We start from the raw sequence: 24,866 nt of genomic DNA on the forward strand, positions 1-24,866 counted from the left end.
TGTTTGATAAATAGTAGACATTTTGAGATAACTTTCCTTAACATGTTTTGAAATTATTTTGCTTTTCATTATTCAGCCTTCCATCATTAATGTAATCTCAAAAATATTAAATATTTTGTGATAAATTTTTTTTTTCTGTATAATGAGAAGTCTACTCTTTTTTTCCTCCATTTAGCACATCCGCTCTCAATAAGGCATAATAATATTGTTTTTGAGTAATTAAAGTATTTTTAGATCAATGTATGCACTTAGAGTGAGGTATTGTTCTTCCAAGTATTACTTATGATGTTTTAGCTTTTGATGCTAATAATATATAATAACATTTTGCTTTTTAAAAAAAAAAATCAAAGTACGCACATTAGAAATCAAATTTTTGGTTTGAATAATTATAAATAAATACTATAATAATAAATGTTTTCTTTTATCCTCAATATAGAAATATAATTTTTTATTTGTACTTATCCGGTCAACTCAGTAGCTAAATAATTCAACTTTAGTACATTTTCCTTTAGAATAACAAAAATCCCACCCGCCTTGTTGTCACTTACCAAAACAAAAAGCAAGACTAAACAAGAGTCTTTGAGAAAATTCGTCGAACATTTCGCATGCATTGCTGGTTATCTGCCAAACAACTACGTCATCCTTTTTTTTTAATAATTTTATATTTAATCCCAAAAACAAGAAAAATCACAACAGAAACCTTAATTATCTAATAAAATAAGATCAAATTACAACAACCGAAATTATTGATTACAAGACTGCTTATTACAATCTACATGAACAAGTACCGGAGATAATTAAAATTTCAAAAAAAAAAAAAAAATTACTGTGATTCACTCTATTAGCACAGACACAAGAGAAGATGAGTCGTTCCTAAGCGAAGCTCTACAAAGAGGGCAGCTAGACTGAGCAGTAAGCCACCGATCGACACACTCGCTATGGAAAAAATGCTTACAGTTAGGCAAAACCTTAACTTTATCACCATCATCAAATAATCCCAAACATATACAACACTCTGTTTCTACTTCACACCCAGTATTGCTTGAATTCAAATCGCATGACGACGATGACGATGACGATTGGTGCAGAGTTATCGGCAAGGCTTTAATAATTGTGGGGTCAAGGCCCTGAGGTCGAGAAAGAGGCGGGTTGGGCGCGTGCAAACTATGGCGGGTCGGAAAGTGGTGGTATTGGTATCGGCAAACCCACCTGGCATAAAGGAATAGAAGAGTAAGTAGAACTACTATGGCAAAGAGGATGATTATGAAGAAGAGCGTACGACCATGGATTTCGAAGTCATTGTCGTTTAGTTCTGTGAAGTGCCAATGGAACTGTTGGGAGTCGTTTGACGACATTTAGAAGTGTGATTAGAACAAACAACTATGGCAAAGAGGATGGTTATGATGGTTATGAAGAAGAGCCTACGACCGTGGTTTTCGAAATCGTTGTCGTTTAGTTCTTTGAAGTGCCAGTGGAATTGTAGGTGGTTTTGTGATGACATTTGGTGGCGGCCACGGCGGCCTGATGTTGTAAGGGTGGTTATTACTTAGATCTGTGGACTGTGGTGGTGGAATTGGGAAGAGTTCGGTGAAAAAAAGAACGATGTGAGAACCAAAAAGTAGTTAGTAGTACAATTATATATACATCCAATTATATACACAGTCATATACTATCAAAACTATTTTTTGGATTTATGTTTTTTGGCAGCTGTTAGATATTATCAGAGTAAAATTAACTTTAAAAAGTTGATGCGGAATACGGTCTTTATCTGAATTTAAAATAATCTATAAATTAAATTAATGAATAATAAATTTTTGTAAATGAGCATTTACTAAAAAAAAATAATGTGAAAATAACTTTTTAAAAATCTCATTTTAATTAATTTAATTCACAAGTAAACTCATAAATCAAGTCTAGTTAAATTTAATATTTTTCTAAATATTAATATGAAGCTGAACTCATTCAAGATAAATTTAACTCTTTTTTTTATACCGTTTTGATATATAAAAATTACGTGGTGCTTTAAAAAGTAAAGTAAATTTAATTAATAAATTAATATCTCATAGATCCACTTTACAACTATACCCCATCTATTTGAAATGAATATTTCAATATCTTTCCACTTTATTTCTATAACCTTTTCATCTTTTCATTAGTGGCTAATTAAGAATACATTATTTGCCCCTTCATGAACGGTTGCTCATACTCCATAAATCAATTCCACAAGCAATTGACATAAAATAATATACAGCAACAATAATTCAATTTTAATACTAAATTAATTGAAAAAATACTGTATGAATCATTTATTTTCTCTAATAAAATTAATATTAATACGAAGCATTATATAAATCAAAAACATTTTTTAAAATTATTTAATACGTCACTAAATAGGAAAGAGTATACGTTACGTATCATATTTACTTTAATTTTAAACGATGAAAAGAGATATTTTGGAAAAAAAGATAATTTGTTTTTTCAAGCTAAGATATTTATACATGTACTAGATTCTTACAATGATAGCTCCACCCAGAATGTGAAATATGGAAAAAGACAGACATTAAATAGTAAACTTCAAAAAATGTTTTTATAGTGTCCTCTAATGAGGAAATAACCAAACTAATATTGTTTGTTGTATCAAGTATATGGAATTATTTATTTTGTGGAAATTAAAAACAATGTATCATTTTAGTGAAATTGCGAAAATTGGAGGAAAGAATGGTGGTGGGGGTGGGGGCAGGCAGGAGATGGGAAAGGGCAATTCAGTGAGATTTTAGATTTTAGCAAGTGGTTGTCACTTGTCAAATCTCATCTCTTTCAATTCCTGGGAAGTGATCCATGACAGAACTGGATTTTTGTTTCTTGAAATTCCAAACCAACTTGCTTGGTGTGCTGAATAGATGCTTACATGAAATATATATATATATATATATATATATATATATATATATATATATACATAAATGGAAGTGCTGGAGGTGGGTTTAATTTTTAAGAATCTGTCGTTTTTAAATTCATCCCATTTGATCGTACTTGTGAATATCAACATGGTCTTAAGTTCTTAAATGTTGTTTTAATTGTGGGCTTTGTCAAATACTTTTAATTAATTATTGGAAAGTCAAATGTCAAACGTCCTAACTAGCAAGTCAAACTCATTTTTATTTTATTTTTTTTAGAAAAAAATTCAGACTCATGATTTTGTGTTACCATTTTAGGAATAAGTATGATTTATTATTAAGGAGTATGTATAGCTTAAAAGTTCAAACTTTATACCTCTATGTCAATTTTATTTTAAAATTTTAATTTGAAAAAAAAAAATATCAATAACTGAAAATGCTGTCTGCCATTTTATTCTCTCTTTCAATCTAACATACTTGTTATTATACGTGCCACAAATGCAACATGACATATGAGATCCAAGTATGTTTTAAAAATAGGTCGTCTGTCTAGGGTAAGTCCAACTCTCTATCATTTCTAATAATTTTATTCATATCTTATTAGTTAGATCTTTTAATTAGATATACTCATTATATATATATATATATATATATATATATATATATATATATAACACAAACTGTTACCAGTGTGATGCAAGCTTTTGCACTAGATGACATGATGAAAGCCACCACATTTATCTTACACCTAATGCACAGTTCTCATACTTGTATGATTTTACCTTATGGTTAGATAAATTTCGTCCAAATTTTATTTTTTTTTTTTAAAGCAAAAAGAGCACTATTAGATGTCGCCCCTTCCTGGGAATCGTTGCAGTCCTCATCCCATGACAAGTGTGTCGTGACTCCTAAGCAACAAAATTAATATTTGGTCATCATACAAAGTAAAGAGACACTATTTTGAAGAATTAAACCTGAATCAAGTAGGCGGATGATCAACACCTTTACCACCAGACCACCACCTTAACAACAGAGTCAATATCGCTTGATTTGTTTAAAAGATAATCATCCATATATATCAAATAATTCTGAAAAAAAAAATCAAAATAATTAGGTGAACGATAATACTAGTTACAGGCGGATCAAATCATTCTGCTAAAAATATCCGGATTGAATTTTATATTTTTAGTAACTAAACAATTATTTTTAATCCACTTAATTAAAGTTAAATTTTATTTGCACCGGAGCAACTCATTGAGAATGATAATATGTCATTAAAACAGATTTTATTCACGTCATTTTAATCGGGCACGAGCAAGTATCCACCGAGACGGGTAAAATGATAATCCGTAGACGTGGAGTAGTGTAAGCTTAATTCAAGAGGTGATGAGATGGGCGAAATTAACGACAAATGGAGGGTTTATAAGCTTTAACAAGTGATAATCAAACAGTGTGTATAAGCTTTCATCATCTTTTCAAAACTCTCATCTTATCCAACCCATGATTGAAGAGAAAAAGGGACATAAAAACTCATCTATGAAATTACAGTTTGAGACTCATGGGCTATCTACTTGGTCCTACAACAATTACATTAGAAACAGAGTAAAAGAAGACAAATAATGTCGTGGAACAGAAGAAAAAAAAAAGATTATCTACTGCTTTTTCTTTCTTTCTTTCTTTCTTCTAATTGATATGAGGAATCACTTTGTCTCCTTTATGGGTACATTTGGATGAGGCTTGGACTCGAGAGATTGGTTGCTCTTTTTCCAGCTTAATAAAGTGGTATACAGGGCGGAAATCAAAGTAGAGTTTGCACGAGTAAATGTCATTTTTTTTTTTAAAATGTATTTTTTTCAAGTTTCAGGGAGTAAAATGTAATTTTATACAAAGATTTGCAGGTGACCTCTCCAAAGCTCCACCTAGTTTCCCAGAACTAAATTTTTATGAATAAAAAATATTTGTTAAAAAGACAAAATTATTATTCTTATATTATATATATAAAAAAGGAGTAAATTTTGATGCTGGTTTCGAACAATAGGAGCCTTCACCTCCCGGATATTTGTTTTCTTTTTATCGTTCTACTTAATGGTATTCCAGTATTAGTTAAACATATATATATATATATATATATATATATATATATATATGCTTGTGTATAAATTTTACCCATTTCTATTATATTAAAAAAAATAGTTTTTGCAATTTATCAAAAAATAATTTAAAAACGGAAGTGGAATTACTTTATAAATTCTTAGAAATTTGCAAGGACAGTGATATAAATAGATTTTAGAATAAGACGCAACTTGCTCCCTGAACTTAAACACAATATATAATTAATTTTTTTGTACAGTTTGCCTATTTAACTTATATCAAAGGAACAAAATATCCAGTTTTAAAGAAATTTTTTTTATAGTTTTAACTAGGAAAAACTACTTAAAATTAAAAATTAGAATAAAAAAATTATTTAAAAATATATAATAATTATAAAAATTTACAATATTTGACTAAAAAATAATTTAATAAATATTTTGTAACATCCCTTCCAGGTTCACCCATTAACCCAAATGAACCGAGCCGAGACTCTACAATCTGGTTGAACCTATGTCCTGTCATGCTGATATCATCCTGTATGCTAAATATTATGTCATGTTTTTTTTATATATATAAATAGATTGGAAAAATCATACATAAAACTAAGCTCGGCAAACATCACTCCCAATTAAACTCCAAACTTTCAACATCTCCAAATAATCATCAGAACGGAATAACACTATTATATTTTCATAACTGTATAAATCCTCAATAACATTTAATATCCATCAAATAATTGCATTCATTATATATATCAAGTCTTAGTGCACTATTTTAAAATATTTCATAATCAATCATTTAATAAGTATTATTCTTCTCTCCAAATACTTACGCCAAAATAATTATATGCTTCAATTATATAGGGGGCTTCAAATTGAATGCAATTAGATTCAATAGAAAGCTAAGACAAATTGATACAAATTTTATGAAGGGATCACAACCCAGATCAATGTGTAAGATGGTGAACAAAGACTAGGAACACAGACCAACAGTCCAGATTTGATTCAACAGAACCAAGTCCACTGTTTGTTGCATTCTTACTTATCCAAACACTCAAACTAAACTAATCCAAAACCAGAGAAGTCTAAAGACACATGGTAACAACTCTCATGAAGACCTTAGAACATATTCTTGCCATTATAGTTGTCAAAATGGACACTCAAGTCAGTGATGCATGTGGCCCGTCATAACAGAGTCAGTTTGGATGTTTCAGCCATAAGTTGAGTTATATATATCCAAATTGGACACAAGAGGATGGGTTGGAAAGCTAAGAAGTAGACCTACAACTTTTATGAAGGACTCAGACACCAATGGAAAATGAAAGGGATCAAAAAATAGTCCTTAATCAAACCCAATAACATTTTTTCCCAATTTCAGCTTACTTAAATCATATATAAGGTATAGATTTCTACCACATACTAAATACTCATCAAATATCATCTTAAGAGCATAAATCAACAAAGAACAACAAGAAAACTTAATGCCTTATTCATCAATAGGTTCTGCCACTCTTGGAAGATGATGAAGAAAATGTTTTCCTCATCAATTCAACATATAGGCCTGCTTAGAAATCTTCCAAGAACACATTTATACCACCAAAATTCAATAATAAAATCATTTCATATAAAATTTCCAAATTTTCACAAAATAGTATAAACTTCACAAAATCAAAATTTAAACAAGATAAGAGTGTTTATGAACACTTACCTTAAACATAAGCTCTAACAAGCTTAAATCAAACTCTTGAAGCCTTAGTTTGCCTTCTCTTTAGTAGAAGGTTCTCCACCCTTTGGCTTAAGTAGTAACTCTCCAAATTACTTGAAATTATTCACCAAAAATCATTTCTCAATCTTTAATCTCAAGGATTGATTACTTACATCAAGTTTAATGGTGTAAATTTGGTGAGTTTACCATGTAGAAATTGAAGGAAGAACAAAGAGGAGAAAGGAGAGGAGTTCACGTTGATGAGAAGAAGAAGAAGAAGAGAAAATGGTTGCTCTAATTGTAACACCCGCCGCCCGATCCCGAAAGACCCGACGGTGGATGCCACATTCGGTGCCGGAGGCACCGTCCTAACCTACATATAAATCAAACAATCATATTATGAATTAGAAGTGACTTAGTATTCACAAGTTTAGCAAATAATAGTATTCTGTTTTGAAAATGATTTGGGAGAATCCTACAGAAAAACTGCAAGAGTTTCCCCTAAAAATAGAAGTTGCCAAACATATGAATACAAAGTACTCCCAAATTCAAACTCCAAACCCCATCAAACTCCAATAACAACACAATAGCACTTCTATAATTTCATAACTCCATAGTTCCTCAATAACATTATAATATTCATCACTTCAATACATTCATTTAAATATATCAACTTCTAATGTTCTAACCATTAAATAAGTCCAAGTTTATCTCCCAATATATATACACCAAAATAATTTACAATAACATGCTTAAGTTATAAATGAAATAAAACAGTCTCCAAAAATGTAATACTTATACATGTCATAATTTTTAGTTACATAAAATACTAATCAACTACCAAAGATCTCTTCAACTCTGATGCTACTCTTCAGGTCTTTAAGCAGCAAGCACAATCTCCAACCTGCGCGTGATAAAATCAACACGCTGAGTATAAAACTCAGTGGTGCTCATAAAACACAACAAACCAATGTTGTGATGACAACATACTTAAAAACAATCATTTATATACATAAAATCATTAAATTTGAACATGCAGTACATATGCACACCAACACATCATGCTTTAGAAATTCATTTGATATCATAAATAAGTTGTGGTAAATTTAGAGTTATTAACATAATGTGATCTCATTTATTTCACTTCCTTAAAAATATTGTATAAGGGCTCACATACACTTAGGAGAAAAAGAAGCAGATAAGTTTTCATAGCTTATTCATAATGGCCTTAGGTCGCCAACCTTTTCATAACATATAGAGCGCGTCCCCCCTAACATAAGACACCCACGTGCCTAGCATATGATCATAGCTTCTTATCATAATGGCATCAAATGCCGAGCATGCTCATCATACATAATAAAATCAAATCATGCATCAAATTCACACCAAGTATATTAGAGCCCAAAAACATTTCTCATAAAATTCATTTTCTTTAGTCTTCTCATAATAAAAACTTAATTTAAACTTAAGTAATTCATAAAAATTCTCATACTTAAACAAAATGTGTAACATCCTACTGAATCGAATCGTTGAAATGACTTAACATAAAAAATTTCCAGCATAAAAATAACATGGACCTTTGCTGTGTTTTTAAAACATAACCGGAGCTATGGGTCTCCAAATTAAATGAAATTAGAGTCGTTAGAAAGCTAAGACAAAATCCTACAAATGTTATGAAGGGATCACAGCCCAGATCAATATGGAAGATAACAAAACAAAGCTAGGAACACAGACTGACAGACCAGACCTGATTCAGCAGAACCAAGTCCATTGTTTCTTGAATTCCTACTAAACCCCACACTCAAATTAAACCAATCTAGAACGAGAGAATTCTCAAGACACAGGGAAACAACTTTTATGAAGAACTCAGAACCTAATCTTGTCATTATAGTGGTCAAAATGGGCACTAAATTCAGTGATGTATGTGGCCCGACACAAACAGAGTCAGTTTGGATGTTTCAGCCATAAGTTGAGTTATATATCTCCAAATTGGACACAAGAGGATGGGTTGGAAAGCTAAGAGATAGAACTACAACTTTTATGAAGGACTCAGACACAGATGGAAATTATAAAGGATTGAAAAATGGTCCTCAATCTCACTCAAAATCACATTTTTCCCAAATTCAGTTTACTTTAGCCATGAAAGGAACATGAACCACAATGATACTAGGTAGCAATGTCTACCACAACATAAATACTCATCAAACATCATCCAAGAGCATGTAATGGCAACCAAAATTCAACAAACCAATCATTTCATACAAAATCTCAAAATATACACATAATAACATAAAGGCACAAAATTAAAATTTGAGTAAGGTAAGTGTGTTTATGAACACTAACCTTCAAAACAAGCTTTAACAAGCTTTAATCAAAGCTTCTCAAGCTTTGGTCTTGCCTTTATCCTTATTAGAAGGCTCTCCACCCTCTACATGGAAGAAACTCAAAATCAAACAAAGAAAACAAAGAAAAGAAGTAATTGGAGCATGATTAAGCATGTATATGCTAAAAGACAACTCTAAATCCAAAAATAATTCACTTATCATAAAATCGCTTACTTGACTCAAGTAGGAAAATCACCAAATTCCTTGAAATTAGTCACCAAAGATTACTTCTCTAGCTTCACTCTCTAAGATTTATGCCTTAAATCAAGTTGGATGGGTGTTTACTAAGTAGGAATTGAAGAAAATGAAGAAGAAGAAGAAGAAGAAGAAGAAGGAGAAGGAAACGTGTATGGAGAAGAAGAAGGCAAAAGTTGGCGCTCAATAATTGATAATTGCTTTATTAAAGCAACTAAGGGGGTATTTTGGTCTTTTCTCCAAATTGGAGGGTATTTTGGTCTTCTCTCCAAATATTCTCCAATTAAATTCCTTCAAAATATTATTTATCTCCACAAAAGTCTCTAATTTATTCCATAAAAATAATTCCTCAATTTTCCTCCATAAAAAAAAACGATTGCTCAAATTTCCTTACTTAATGTAACACCATAATTCACTATTCACTAAGTATCTAAATTCTCCAAAAATATTCCTTACTTACTTTCTACCCATAAAAACCATGCATACATGCTCCAAAAATGTTAAATAAAATATAAAACATAAATAGTAATTTTTCGGACCAAAAATAATACCAACTTCCGGACCGGTAGTACTATTCACAGATCGGTAAACTACTATTAAAACACAGGAAAAAAAATGGGGCGTTACACTAATAATTGAGCAACAAGGGCATTTTAGTCTTTTCTCAACATTGGATGGCTAGGATTGAGTCAATGTAATCTAATGGCTACAAATATTCTCCAAATTAAATTCTTTCAAAATATTATGTAACACAACAAAATTCTCAAATTTACTCCATAAAAATAATTTCTCTAATTTCCTTAAATTAATATAACACCATCTCAAATTTACTCCATAAAAATAATTTCTCTAATTTCTTTAATTAACCATAATTCACTATTCACTAATTCTCTAATTTCTCTAAAAATATTCATTACTTACTTTTACTCATAAAAATAATGTATACATACTCCAAAAATATTAAAGAAAATATTCAATAGACATAGTAATTTTTCTGGACCAAAATAATATCGACTTCTGGACTTGTGGTACTATTCACACACTGGTAAACTTATTATTTCAGACACAGAAAAATGGGGCGTGACATATTTGATTAAAAAAATTATAAAATTAGAAAAAAATGATTATATTGTAATATTTGGTTAAAAAAATATTTATTATTTTTTTAATTATATTTGATATAGGTCAAAATTTAATTACTTTTTAATCATATTTGATTTATTTTAAATAATTTTTTTAAATAAAAATTGAGCATTTTATACTTTTGGTTCAAATTCAATGGGTAAATTATATAAAAAGCTAATTTTTGGAGTTTGTATCTAAATTCACGAGGGGGAAATGTAGCCTTTTCTCCCATAGGTTTTCTCTGGAAAGATTTTATTTAAATTTTCTCTGCAGAAAATAAAAGCTTAGGAATGAGAGATTAAAAATGATCATACGATCCTCCGAGGGGTAAGATGGGATTTGCAGGATCTATTGTCCTTTTGTGGGCATGCATCGCCAATTCTGATTGGTCTTGGACCAAGTTAAGGTTTGACTGTTGATGGGCTCATCAAATATTAGCTGTCTCGTTTGAGCTTTGAATTGATAGCGTCAAATTAAATTATAGAAGGCCTAAGATTAATTCAATAGTAAATGCAAGCTTGGAGGTTAGCCGTTTCCCCCTTTATTTTTTAAAAATAAATATATATTAAGATATGTTTTAATTGTTGTTACCTTTGTACAGCGGTTTAAAGTGAAATTATTCTGTAAAAATAAATATTTAACTAACTATTAAAACATAAAATGATAAAAAAGTAAAGAAAATCATTTTAAAATAAGTCTTTTTAATTTTTTAAACAAGTAATGAAATAAATGTCAAAAATTATCCATTAATTATTGTGCACATTAGGTGGGATAACGTTTTATTAAATGCTTCTTTAATATCTAAAATTACTATATAAATTATATTATCGAACACCATAACTAATAAAAGTAGTATTTTGACCTAATCAAACCACTAAAAAGCTATCTTAAAAGTTATTATCAAACATGGTCTTAACAGATAAGATACAGAAATACTACAAATACACTATATGATAAAAAGATATTTAATAAATGTCGAATGCAGCCAACGTTCAAAAGATAAATATCGCAGATATAGATTTTAATGTGAATGTGTAAACACATAAGATTGAGTAAACTTAGAAATGACTAAATTTGACAAAAGGTATAAACTACATAAGTTGAAAATAAAATAAAAGAAATACGTTTAAGATAGCTTTTTTATGTCTCCCATAGACCTACTTCAATTTATAAATATGATCTTTTATAAATCTCGATCTTGATCTATAGGATTTTTTCGACAAAATTAGATGTTTTGATAGTTATTAGTCATTTTAGTAGCATTTAACTATTGATTGTTTTAGTAGCTTTTAACTTTTTATAAAACACGCTAAAAAATAGCGTTTAACATTTTGACTAATTAAAAAGCTGTTGTCGGACACAGTCAAAGTTAGTCTTGAAGGATGACAAACGAGAAAAAGTCAGTGGAAAGGAAAAAAAAATCATATAAATGATCCCAATTACTTTGAAATTATGCTATAGTCGTTATTGTTGAAACATGTTAGGATTTCATGAATGTTAAGAGGTATCAAAGCACTCCATAATTTACTAATCTTAGCAAAAGAAAATTAAATACGTGTATGCATACATTACAATGAGCATATACTAAAGTAAACTTCACATACCAAGACATGTAGTTCCTCAACAGAACGTGAAGAGAAAAAAGAAGTTACAATCAGAAAACTGTTCTAAGACTCTCATGAGCTCCTCGACCCTTAGTTCGGAAAAAAAAGAATCCAGATTTATCAGACATCAACGAGCCAAACTCGAGCTTCGAGCATAAGCTCGGCCAAGTCATATTTTTTTTTTTTTTTTTTACTATAAACTATAAACATCTGAAACTAAGCTCATGCTCAACTATTTTTAAACAAGACAAACTCAAAATCAATTCGCCAAAACCCAAATTGAGCTCAAAGCTAGTTATATTTTTAACGAGCTGAACTCGAACTCAACTGAATTTAAGGATGAACAGAGATTCTACACAAGTACTATTCAAACCCTAAGCTAATAAGGACATTCATTGACATGCCTCGTGGCTAGTATGATCAAAGGCTAGCTAGCCATTACTTATACCCAAAAAACACATGTTAATGTAATTTACTTAATAATAATTGCAATTCGAGTCGCATACATTCTACCATTTGGATAAGTGTTCATTTAAAATAAAAGAGAAGTTTATATTTGTGTTCCCTAAAAGAAAATAAAATGATTTAAATTCAAATGACTATCTGAACCAGCAAATCCCAAAATGAAAAGAAGACCGAGATGAACCTGATGTAGCTGAGAATTTACATACTCTGGAGATGAAGCAGCAACACATTTGTCATCTCACATTCAATTTTTGATGGATCTTGAATAGGAATTTAAACAATTGTAACAATGTTTTGAACAAAACATCTTCAATCTACAAATGTTAAATGAACCTATTTGTGTCTCCATCCATAATCATTCACTGAAAAATTTAAATTAATCTATTCTCATCAAATGTTCAAATTGATCCTCATGTCTCTAGTTTTTGGAAAACTTACAAACCCAACTACAATATTTGCGTGTATATATATATATATATATATATATATATATATATATATAGAGAGAGAGAGAGAGAGAGAGAGAGAGAGAGAGAGAGATAGGTAGATAGAGATAGATATATATAGAGAGAGAGTACTCATCATCCCAACAATTTTTGTTTATCAAATCTCTTAATTTGAAGCATACACTGAATGTATAAACTCAATTCAGTTATTTTTTGCTCTCCCTCACTCCCTCATTTTCCCTCTTCTATTCTTTTCTTTTATTCATACTTTTCAACTTCCCCCTTTTGCTTCCTCTTGGCACACAAAGGGATGGAAACCAACCACAAAGCCAAAGATTGAAAATTTTTTCAGGCAATCACATGATTAGTGGAACTTCTTCTAAAAATTTTATTAATTGAATTCAAGAAGACAAGAACTCAACATTTTCCTTTCTTTCGGTATTGCAAACTACATCTCCATAATCCAAACTCTATGACAGTAATAGATCCTTCTCATCTCTAAAATTTAAAATCTTAATTAACTACCTCTACCTTAAATAATCAAGTTAAGAGAGAAGCAAACTAACCTTAAGAGATAGATCTTTCTTATCAGCTTTATTATATTGGGAGTGAAAATTTGATAACAACATCATCCAATTGCAGATATCCAATCTTCTAGAATTTAATTTTGTAAATTACTCACTTTCTTCTTTCAAAATTCTTCATCTGAAAACTCAACTTCACCCATATATCAAATTTCTCCATCAGAACAATTAATGGAGAGATATATTGAAGAGATCTATACATACCAAGATCCAATAGACTTGCATGCAAGCTATTGATGCTAAAGAAGTATTTTCTTGAAAAAAATCCCATGCAAGATCAAGAACAAGAAACCCTTCAAAGATCAAATAAAGAAGGATCTCCGTAATCCCAAATACTAGATGGTGGGTACTCATCATCATTTGTCAAAGGCCAAAGTGATGGAGATCCGGGTCCAACATGCATAACCGGATCTTGATTCGCTGGTGCAATTATCGGTTGAGTATTGCTTGATAAAGACAGACTAGAACCCACCGACCCCACCAAAGAACTAATATCCTCATACAATCCATGTTCTTGTTGTTGTTGATGGTGAGGATTATGATCATAATTAAGATTTTGGTACGAGGTTGTTGGGATCGAACTAGGATCATGGCCGGCGCTAAGACTTGACGTATAATCAGATAATGGGTTTTGATATTGATATTGGTACGGAATATTTGATGACATAGTTATTTGTTGTTCTTGTGGATTTTGTACTATGTTATTGGTACATAGTACGGTCGATGACCCTACAACATTTGGAAGATTCTGATAAACCCCGTACGGAACAAACCCAGATGAGGCGGCAGCCACCGCTGCTGGAGAAGCCATTGAAGTAGAAGAAAGAGAGAAACTGAAACCGAAACCGGAAGGACGAGGAAGCAAAGGTCGGAGAGTTTGAGTAGAGGAAGAGCTTGAACCGTTTCCACCGCTTCCACCGCCACGACTGGAGGAGGAAGAGGAAGAGTTTTGAGCAGAGGAAGAATTTAGAGGTTGCAAATTAAGCTGAGCTCTAGAACCGTAAAGAATGATTGCGGCGCGGTCATAAGCACGAGCAGCGTCTTCTGCGGAGGCGAAAGTACCGAGCCATTTACGGGTTCGCTTTCTTGGTTCTCGGATCTCAGCGACCCACTTTCCCCAGCTTCTTTGTCTAACACCTCTGTATCTAAACTTACTATTATCAGGACCCCCTCTTCCTTTGCATTTCTTACCTGCACTATCACTACTGGTATTGTTACTGTCACTGGTGGTATCACTTGTAACGCCGGCAGCGATTGTAGTGGTGGTGATTGTTTCAGAAGTGGTGGTGGCGGTGGTAATGGGGTCTTGGGAAGGATTAGAGTCCATGAAAATTGTGAGGCTTTTAAGGCTTTAAAAGAAAGAGCTGTTAAAAGACTGGTGGGTTTGTTTGAATGTCATGTGTATAAATGGTGGAAGAGGGCGGTGAGAGAAAGATTGCTGCACTGTGAAGAAAACAGTTGCACATTAGTTTTGGAATTTGGAATCATATTTATTATTTTTCTGTATTTCTTTTATTTTTTTTTTCAATATTACTGGATTTTGAATTCTGTAATTTTATGTCTTTTTATATAATTCCAGGTTTTTTTAAAAAGAATTATACAATTTCGGTTTTATTTATGCGTTCAATCTTGAATTTAAAAAGTATGAAATTTTGTTTAAGTGTTTAATAAAAAAAAAATAAAAACACACCATGTTTAACGAACTATAACGGAAGATAATATATTACTCTTTTATTTTAAAAATATAAATTGTTTTAAGATGATTATTTTATCCATAAATATAACTCGTTTGAAAATATTAAATTTATCTTTATTCATATTAAATGTAATAATTAATTCTATAATTTTTTGAAAGAAGTTAAGTCAAATTAATAAATATTTTATTATAATTTAGGAGAATTAGTTATTTTTTTAATTACCGTACAACAATCACAAAGCATTTATATTTGCGATGGATGAGCATGTACATTTGTAATCCACTACAATATTCTACTATGAAAGGCTAGATATATTTTACTTTACTAGAAGCAAAGAGTACTTCAAGAGTTATTGATTTAAACATTTTTCAGTGCAAAATCTTCATGGATCGACTTCCGTTTTTTGAAATAGACGAGAAATAATCGAGTTACATGTACCATTGACTACACATGAACTTGGACAATTCATAATCACAACTAAATAAATAATTTTTTATTTATTTACATTGAGTCCTTTAATTTTTATTTTGCCTGTATTAGAAACACAAAACTGAGAAGAAAAAGAATACACTCTTTTAACCACGTGTTTTTTACTTCCTTTGACGTCTATGAAATAAATTTTTAAATGTATAAAAAATTAAAATGGGAGTCAAAATAATAAATAAATTTTCAGACTTCAACAACTAAAATACGTCAAATTGAGAGCTTCCATATCCGTATTTTGCTTCTCTTCTCTGATTTATAAATTGAAATCTGTGACTAAGCCAACCAACAAATGTTACGAAATGAGTTGATATACATATATATTGGTATTCTACCTTATATAAAATATAAATATTTTTATCCTGTAAGATAGATGGCCAAAATTTGGTTTTTAGAACTGAAGTCATTAATTTCGAAACTAGTTGAAACCGGAATTGTAACCATGTAGAATCGAAATTGTAACTGAAAGGCTACGGTTCGGTTCTGGTTCTAAATCTTTTAAAACCGTGAACTGGTGGTTTCGAGAACCGATGATTCCAACCGGTTCAACACTTTTTTTTTTTTTTTCAAAAATTTTTATTAAACTCTTCATAACTAACTCTCTTAACAACTATAAATTGTCATATATCATTAATTATATTCAAGATATTTGTGTAAGTTAAATTTTAGATTTTAAAATTATGCGAATGCCTGGAAAAACGGTCAGAGAATCATCTAAATCTGTCGATTTTGGAATCGTAAAGGAACTGAAACTAGAAACGTAATCGGCTAGTTTCAAATCGGAACTATCAGTTTTCAGTTCAGTTCTTGTTCTACATTATTTGGATCAGAACTATTGGTTTTAAAAATAGAACCAGCGGTTCCAAAACTGTGGCTACCTCTAGTGTAAGATGCTATTGAAAGATTGATACTTGCGTCAATTCATCTCGATTCAAATGTAAAAATACGTATGATTTATTAATACTTGCGTCATATTTGGATTGGGAAACTCTCTCAGAATTTTTAAATGATCTTGACATCATTGACTGAAAGATTGATAAAATTAAGAATTCATATTTATAGGAGATACTTTCGGAAAGTTGTATATTTGGTATTTGGTTGAAGAGAAATTAATAATAGATGGGTGAGGTAAGGTGCGGCTCCTGAAGCAGAGGAAAACTGCAGCTGATGAAAACTGAGACTCTTCCGCAAGAAATGAAGCAAAGCTAACCAAAGCATTATATCACATCATCGATTTTCCTCCCTTTTACTTCTTGAAATGAGCTATTCATTTTTGTCATGTCCTTATCAATGTCAAAAGTTTTTTTTTTTTTTTTTAAATATATTTCTATGAATTTTCAAAACTTATAAATAGTTTTTTTTTGTCCATATTTAATTTTTTATTAATTAGATAAGGATATATTTATCTGTCGAATTTTTTGTTCTAGCTAACATATATAATCTTTCTTTTGTCTTCATATATATATATATATATATATATATATATATATAAAATTAATTGAGAATATAATGTTTTTCATTTCTTCATTTCAAACACGCTTTTAGCTAACAAAAACATCTCAGCAGCAGCTATGAAAACCGATAAGGGCTCTATTAGGAACCAAAGGAGAACGAGTATTTCAGGGCACCCATGCTCTTTCAATTCGTTGAATGAAGCAAGGATAATTATAAATGGTGTTTAAATAGAAATAAATAGTGACATTACTACCTATAATTGATATGAATATAAGTCTTTGGATATTCATTATTTATTACCTGCTAAATTAAATGAGTTAGGTTATGGTATACGTGGCTACCTATCTATTATTAGTAAAGAAAAATACATTTTAAATAAGTTCGGATTTAGATAGTTTAAAATTTACGGACACCTTACTCATTTAAGAGGAACTTTTAAACGAGTTTGGACAGGATACAGATAATAAAATTTTAAATGCATTTGATTTCGGATACTTAAATAAGTATTTAAGCAGGATTGAAAAATATATATAGAAAACGAATACGGACACGGGTAGCTCAAAATTCACGAGTACCCACTAGGCTCTATATATGTATATTTACTATATGCTTGATAATATTAACTGTTTTAGTAGTGTTAATTATTAGTTATTAGCTTCTAGTTTTTTATACAGCGGTTTAGATTAAAAATGATTGGTAAAAATATTTGTTTAATTAGTTGTTAACTTATAAAGACAAAAAAAAAAGATATTAATTATTTAATTAGCTGAATTTGGAGAAAAAAAGTAATCAGTATAATTGTCAAAAAATTTAATTAATATATAAACGTTAAAGTGTTTAACATTTGATAAAAAAGCTCTCTCAATCATGATGTAGTAGGAATTGCTTATAGTACGACCGTTTACTTTTCTTTGAATATTAAAAAAGTTCTTTTAATCTCTAAAAGATTATAAAAGCCATATTATCAAACGATTAAAGTTTTGACTTTATCAAAATACTAAAAGTTAGCTCAAATGTAGTTGTTGAATATGGCATTAGTCCAAACTTATCATTAACTAAGGTTTACAACTTTTAGTAATTTTTGAGAAATAAGTAGTATCTTGAGTGTTTTCTTTTTTTTTTTTTTAAAGATTGGCTTTCAAGTAGTATATATTTACATAATTTATTTTTTTATAATAAAGTTTACAATATTAATATTAAAAAGCTTTACTATAAGAAAAATAGATAAGTCCATACACTTATCAAAATTCTGGTAATTTTCTTTTTAAATTTAATTAGTAGGAAAGTTGACCATAAATAGAGCATAAATGGTTTTTTATTTGCGTCTATTGAAATTAAATTCTTAAATTCATGTTTTTTTATGGAAATTAAATTCGCTTACTATTTTGATCAAAATATTAATTTTTTTAAACTCATCTAAAAATAAATTATGTATGATCCAAATACATAGGCAAAAGCTATTTGGTGTATATGGAACATTATTTTCCTTATTATAATATTGCATATGCTTCTAATATATCTTTGTTTCATTAGGTAACTTGTTGAGAAAAATACTTTATTTTGAAGATATATTTTTGGAAATAGAGACTGTGGGAGAGAGAAAAAAAATCTCCACTACGGGTGAGGAAACTTTGAAAAACTCCAAAAATTAAATCGAATCAAATTATTTTTGATTTTTGATTCAGTTATTCGGTTTTCCATTTTAGCTTCAGTTTGAAATCTTTCATAATTTCGATCTTCGGTCTTTGGATTGGTTATTTCAAAATATTTATTTTCTGAGTGAAACCGAACTGTTTGATCGAACTGAATTGACCAATTTGATTCAATTTTCAAATTTATTTCAGTTTGAGCCGGTTCAAAAAAAAATCTATTTTCAATTTTCGATTATTACAGCTCGGTTTCCATTTACACACCCCTGATCTCCGCAAGGAGAAATTTTTTTCCTAATTTTTTTTAAATATAAACTTATGAAGTATTAGCAAATTCTTATATTGGAAAGAAAATTAGGTGGAGGAAATAAAAATAGAACAAATTATTCAATGATGACTTCACATTTTATATAATAAGTATAATTTTGTGAGTTGAGGTGTTTCAATGAGTGCAATTTTATAAACGTTCGATGAGTACAATTTTACAAATCTAATGGCTTAATAGATCAATATAAAACACTTAAATTGTTAAATGTTTAATAGATTAACATAAAAATTGAGGATATTACAAATTTTAATTTCTTATAAGATTCAAGTGTCAAATTGATAATTTGGCCTATTCATTATTTATTATATAGAAAAAAAAAGAAATTTAAAAACAAAATAACAAAAGAACTAGTTAAATTGGGCCTAGAGGGAAAAGTCTAAGGAACTCAAAACAAAATTAAAAAATGACTAGATTTCATTTGCATTGAAGGAATTTGAGCGATGAAATCTAAAATTCCATGAATTTATTGGATTGTTTTGCTTGATTGAAAAAATATATATATATAAAAAATAACTTCTAAGAATTAATAAATTTCATCGTATGATGTGAATCCTATCATTTTAAACAGAGAGAAAATCTAATCCATAGGTGGCTGTTAAATTAAGGTCTGTCTGGTAAAATTAAATGTTTCGATAGTTATTAGTTATTTTATTAGTGTTTAACTGTAAATTGTTTGATTAGCTTTTTCGTAAAATGTTAAAAGCTAAACGTTACATGAGTTAAGGTCCGTTCAGCAAATTTAGCTGTTTTAGTAGCTATTATTTGTTTTAATAGTCGTCAGCTGTTTTCCTAGTGATTAGATATTTAATATTAGGTGTTAGCGGTTAACCATTATATAGCGGTTTAGAATAAAAACGCTGGGTACAAATAACTATTTGGTTAGCTGTTTAATATAAAATGACAGAAAAGAGTGTGAAAGCGAGTAACATGCTAAAGACAAGTGATGGTTATAGGTGTCATAAAGAAATTACAAAACGCTAAACGTTAATGAATTAACGTTTCATAAAATACTGTCTGAAACTTTAAATGCCAGGGTAGATATTGTATTACCGAACGCTATAATTAATTAAGATAGTGTTTTAATTCTATTAAAATACTAAACACTACTTCAAACGATGCTGCCGAACATAATCTTAATTTTTTAATAAAACACTACCTTAATCGCTAAAAATTAATTCAAACGCTATGTTACTGAACACTATAAAATAATGTTTATATACGTTAAAAACTACTTGAAAAGATAGCTGCGGAACATAGCTTTCATCATAAACAAATAATTTTAAACCGTTAAATTAGTTGATAAAAATTTACTAGTAGTGGAGATAATCTTAAACGAAAGAAAAAGAAAAAGGAAAAGGTATCAACAACTTCCTAGGCTGGGTATATGTTAAAATCATCAAACGAAAGGTCTCTTACTACGAAGTTGGAATCCGTTAGAAAGAATCTGATAGGACCTGATGAGAAGCAGCAGCCAAGCATTTTTCGCTACTCCAATTCCAATGTCTATAACAAAAGCTCAGTTCCAGGAAGGGGCGGCAGAAGTCGGCATACGGAGCTAAAATTTCCTTTTTATACACTTTTTAGTCTTCCAACTTTGGAAGACAAATTTTCTTCATCGGAAATAACCTATTTTTTCCCTCTTTTTCCATATTAAAAAAAAAAATTATTTTCGATTTTCAATGTTTGTGGTTTGATTAGATTCGGAACTGAACCGCTGGTTGGCATTCCCTAATTGATTGGGATTGAAGGAGAACTTTTCTGTCGAGGAACCGGCGGGTCAAACTCACCATGTCATTTGTAATTTTTTTTTTTTTTTTAAATTAGTAATTTTCATTAACTTGCATCACTGTAAATCTATGACCTATTCAGAAACAATTTGACTTTTATTAATTATTTGGAAATAAGGTTAGATTTCTTTACGTCATAATTCAAAGAATTGCATAAATATTTTTAAAGTATAAGATTATGTGCTATAGAAGCAAGCAAAGGAAAGGAAGTAGGGTTACGATTTGCATGCAAGAGATGAGGTGTCTGCTCGTAAGAGATAGGCACAAGAAATTGGTGGAAGCTTGTAAGCATCATATGGTGGCCAGCCAATTACCTCGTAACTCGCAAAAACTATATAATTGTTTTATAACTATAAGCTCTTTAAAGTGCAAATAGACCCACTTGGTCTCGGACCTGCACGCAGGCACCATATATCTCATTTGATGCTTCTCTTTTCTCTGATAAAAATTATCCATTTTGATGACTTTTTGCTGTTCTTTTGTCTTCTGTTTTGGAATATAAAGCATTGGGTGTGGGGTTGTGAGGTTTGAAGGGAACTGTTCCATTCACACAACCATTTTTCATGTTGGGAAAACTACACATTAGATCCATAACGGAAAAGTGTTTTCATTTTATTATAAGAAGGAAACGCTTCCAAGAGAGATTTTTTGCATTCATAATAATGAAACACTGACTTTTTATTTAAAAAATCCGATTCATTTCCATTAAGACTAATTCGTTGATTTTATTTTCATTTTCTTTAAATAAAATATAATATAGACTGAGAAATTGAACGTGAAAACAATTTTAAAAATATAATTCCAATAATACATACTACGTGTGCCCTATTTCATGTTCAATTATTATCTGTAAGAATATATTTTTTGTACTATGTGGTCGTTATAAGCTAATTCACAATAAAAAAAATCCCAATATTATCTTTGATTAGTGTACATATAATTCGATGTGCTTTAAATTTTTTTAATAATCTTATTTGTAATTATTTAAAAATAACTTTAACTAAAACTAAAATGCATTTAAATAATAAGTTAATTTTTAATTATTTAAAATTTTCATTGAATACTTTAATAATATGAAAATTGTTCTTATGGAAAATGGGTAATTCTGAAATTATTATAAAATACAATGCTATTTTTGGCATATAAATCTGGCATGTGTAATGATTAATTTGTCAGTATTATAAAGAGAAGGAAAATATATATATATATATATAAGATGCCATAAGGGATGTTATCTGTGTCTGTTTGGAGCTATTTGAAAGATGAATTGAATTGGGATTTGGATACTTAGACTAAAATATGAGATTCTCATCCTAACAATTAATACATCTTGTCTCTCTATTTCAATGTTGTAGGTGATGATATCATTCACACTTTGTCTTTCTGTTTTTCATACAAATAAATTGAGATATTCTCAAAGTAATTTATTTATTTTATATTTGAAATTATTAATAGGTTTCATATTGGAATTTAGATAAAATGAACGACTTTTTCTTTCTTTGGATACTTGGTAATTTATTAATAAAAAACAATAATTTTGAGTATATTATGATATTTTTATAGGAATAAGAAATAAAAATATATAAAATTGAAATTTTCTATTTAAAGATGATGATATCAGAAGAAATAAATCTTTCAATAAATGCCGGCACCTTTTCAAATAGGATGATAATGTTAATTTTTTACAATATTGTTTTGAACTTTATTCTTATGAAAACTTACTATAGTTTTTTTAGAAGAAATCAAATTAAAAATTTATTAAAGAAAACCGGATATAAATATAAGATATATATCAATGTATTGTATATTTTTGTATAAAATTCTAATAATGAATCACTTATATATATAAAAAAACACAATATTGATTTGAAGCCTTCGATATAATTGATAGAGTTATACTTAACACACATAAAAGAGTTCAAAATATAGAACAGTAACAGAGAACGCACTATCAAGCTCCATCGATGAAAGAAATTTATCAAACTCGAAAATTTAAAGTCTCTAATAAGCAATCAATAATTCATCTTATATTTTAAAATTAAAAAAAATAAAAAATATTGAAAAAATTATCTTTATTATATGTAATTTTTTATTTATCTTTTTATGAAAATTGTAAATCAAATTGAATATTATTTTCTTAAAATGATGATAATCATCATAAAAAAATTTACTGTCACCTCAAGCTAGGGCTTAAGGCCCAAGCTAAAAATTTGGTGGCAGGCCTTATTCTTTGAGGGTATTTAGCTTAAATGCCCAAACTCTAATTTCCTATTCCGATACAGCCCATCTTTTCCCTTTGACTTTCCGAGTTGGATTCTAAGTTCTAACTGTTCTTTTACCTCTGAAAGTTGCATATTTATATTATATATTCTACATGGTACGTTGAAACATGAAAAATACTCTATAAAGAAATAAACATAATTTTTTATGTAAACCATATAATTAAATATATAATATAAAGATCTCAGATTCTCTTGTATAATTATTTATATTATATTTACATCATTTTCATAAGTTGACCGGCTTCATAACTAATTTTTTTTTTTTTTTCTCCTTTCCCTTGTATATATGTCTATTTAGGGTTGTAAACAAGAAAGATTTTATCTAGTTTAACATTTAAAAAATTAAGCTCGGTTCATTTATACTTTATAATTAATAAAATATTATCTCTTTGAACTAAATTTAAATTTGACTTATTTATTAAATGAGTTCGATTAACAGATTTTAACTCAGTTCGTTAAATTTATCGAATGAATGTAAATAAGTTTTACTAATCAAATTTCAAGTAATTTACTAGCGGTTTGACTCGTTTACAATCTAGATGGCGTATTTTTTTATATATAATATATTAATGTGTATAATATAAATACGTTGGAGTAATTTATAATGGGTTAGTTGAAGTATACATGCATAGGACTAACTTATAATGGGCAGCATGTGAATCACATAGGTTGATATTTAAAGAAAGAAAATAGATTAGCTAGGGCACATTAATGTCTAGGTTCTATGGCTTGCTTGCAAATCTTGTATCAAGATACGCCTAATGGAATATATAGCTAGATAGATGGATCATGCAAGAGATAATCTTGTTTTATTTATTCTAAATCTTATTATTTCCGTTAAGACATATAATTATAAATCAGCAAGTCAATATACGGCTAGCCAATTGTTTTCTTATGACGGTTTAGCATTTTGTGAAGTCAAGATGCCTAATTAATTTAGAAGATGAATTTACAAAATGAATAATAGGGTGCAATTGGAGTTAATCAGATGTGATTTGATTGATTTTTCTGTATTTTTATAAATGATGTGAAGAGTGAGAAGTCTCGAATTCGAATCATTTCCTCCATAAGAGTCACCAATTTGATAAATATTATTCAAGGAGTAAGACTACTTTTATTGTGTAGCTCGCAATGTTATTATGATATATTGTATCTCCCTTATATATAAAATAAATAGCTGCATTTAAAATTTTGAATAGATATCCATTTAAAATAAAGATAGGTTTGGATTTTTGTTTTTGAACGCTTAGTATTATTTTGATTATAGTAAATTAGAAAAAGAACACTAAAAGTTCAAGATAGTTTAGTGATCAACTATACACGGAGTTATGTTAATGTTGAGTGAATAAAAGTTTGGATTTGATTCATAATTAGAGATTAGTTCATAATATTACTATTGGTATTGTCTAATTATACCATAATAATGGTAATTATGACAAAATTATGCTAATAATTATGGTGAATAATCTAATTACTTAATTTCTCGAAAGTATTCAAAAGAATTTATAATGGAATTGAAAGGTATCTAACGGTGAGAAAATTAGGCTCCGTTTGTTTCTGTAAAATAATTTATAGAAAAATATTTTCCACAAATTTCTGTTGTTTGAAGCGCTAAGGAAAATAAGTCAATGGAAAATATTTTCTTGGTCAAAGGAAAATTAAGTCATTTTGTAAGGAAAACAACTTCTCA

General features: G+C 29.3%; 2 protein-coding genes and 1 long non-coding RNA gene across 3 annotated transcripts; all 3 read right to left on the reverse strand.

Moving 5' to 3' along the window:
• Positions 1-687: 687 nt before the first annotated feature.
• LOC105645915 (RING/U-box superfamily protein) lies at positions 688-1,638 on the reverse strand. The gene has a single exon (XM_012231662.4). The coding sequence runs from the start codon at positions 1,353-1,355 to the stop codon at positions 834-836; it is 522 nt and encodes a 173-aa protein (XP_012087052.1). The 5' UTR covers positions 1,356-1,638; the 3' UTR covers positions 688-833.
• A 5,677-nt stretch (positions 1,639-7,315) lies between these two features.
• Positions 7,316-9,436, reverse strand: LOC149495917 (uncharacterized). Its single transcript, XR_016321160.1, has 3 exons — positions 9,251-9,436; positions 9,036-9,120; positions 7,316-7,596 (listed from the first exon to the last, which is right to left on the reverse strand). It is a non-coding gene; the product is annotated as an uncharacterized LOC149495917 (long non-coding RNA).
• A 3,569-nt stretch (positions 9,437-13,005) lies between these two features.
• Positions 13,006-14,930, reverse strand: ABI4 (Integrase-type DNA-binding superfamily protein). The gene has a single exon (XM_020685296.3). It carries the CDS (start codon positions 14,820-14,822, stop codon positions 13,791-13,793), a length of 1,032 nt encoding a protein of 343 aa, XP_020540955.1. The 5' UTR covers positions 14,823-14,930; the 3' UTR covers positions 13,006-13,790.
• Between the last annotated feature and the right edge of the window lie 9,936 nt (positions 14,931-24,866).

The sequence above is a fragment of the Jatropha curcas genome, chromosome 6, assembly GCF_041381405.1.
Source record: "Jatropha curcas cultivar XTBG-Jc1 chromosome 6, XTBG_Jcur_1.0, whole genome shotgun sequence".
In the NCBI taxonomy this organism is placed as follows: domain Eukaryota; kingdom Viridiplantae; phylum Streptophyta; class Magnoliopsida; order Malpighiales; family Euphorbiaceae; genus Jatropha; species Jatropha curcas.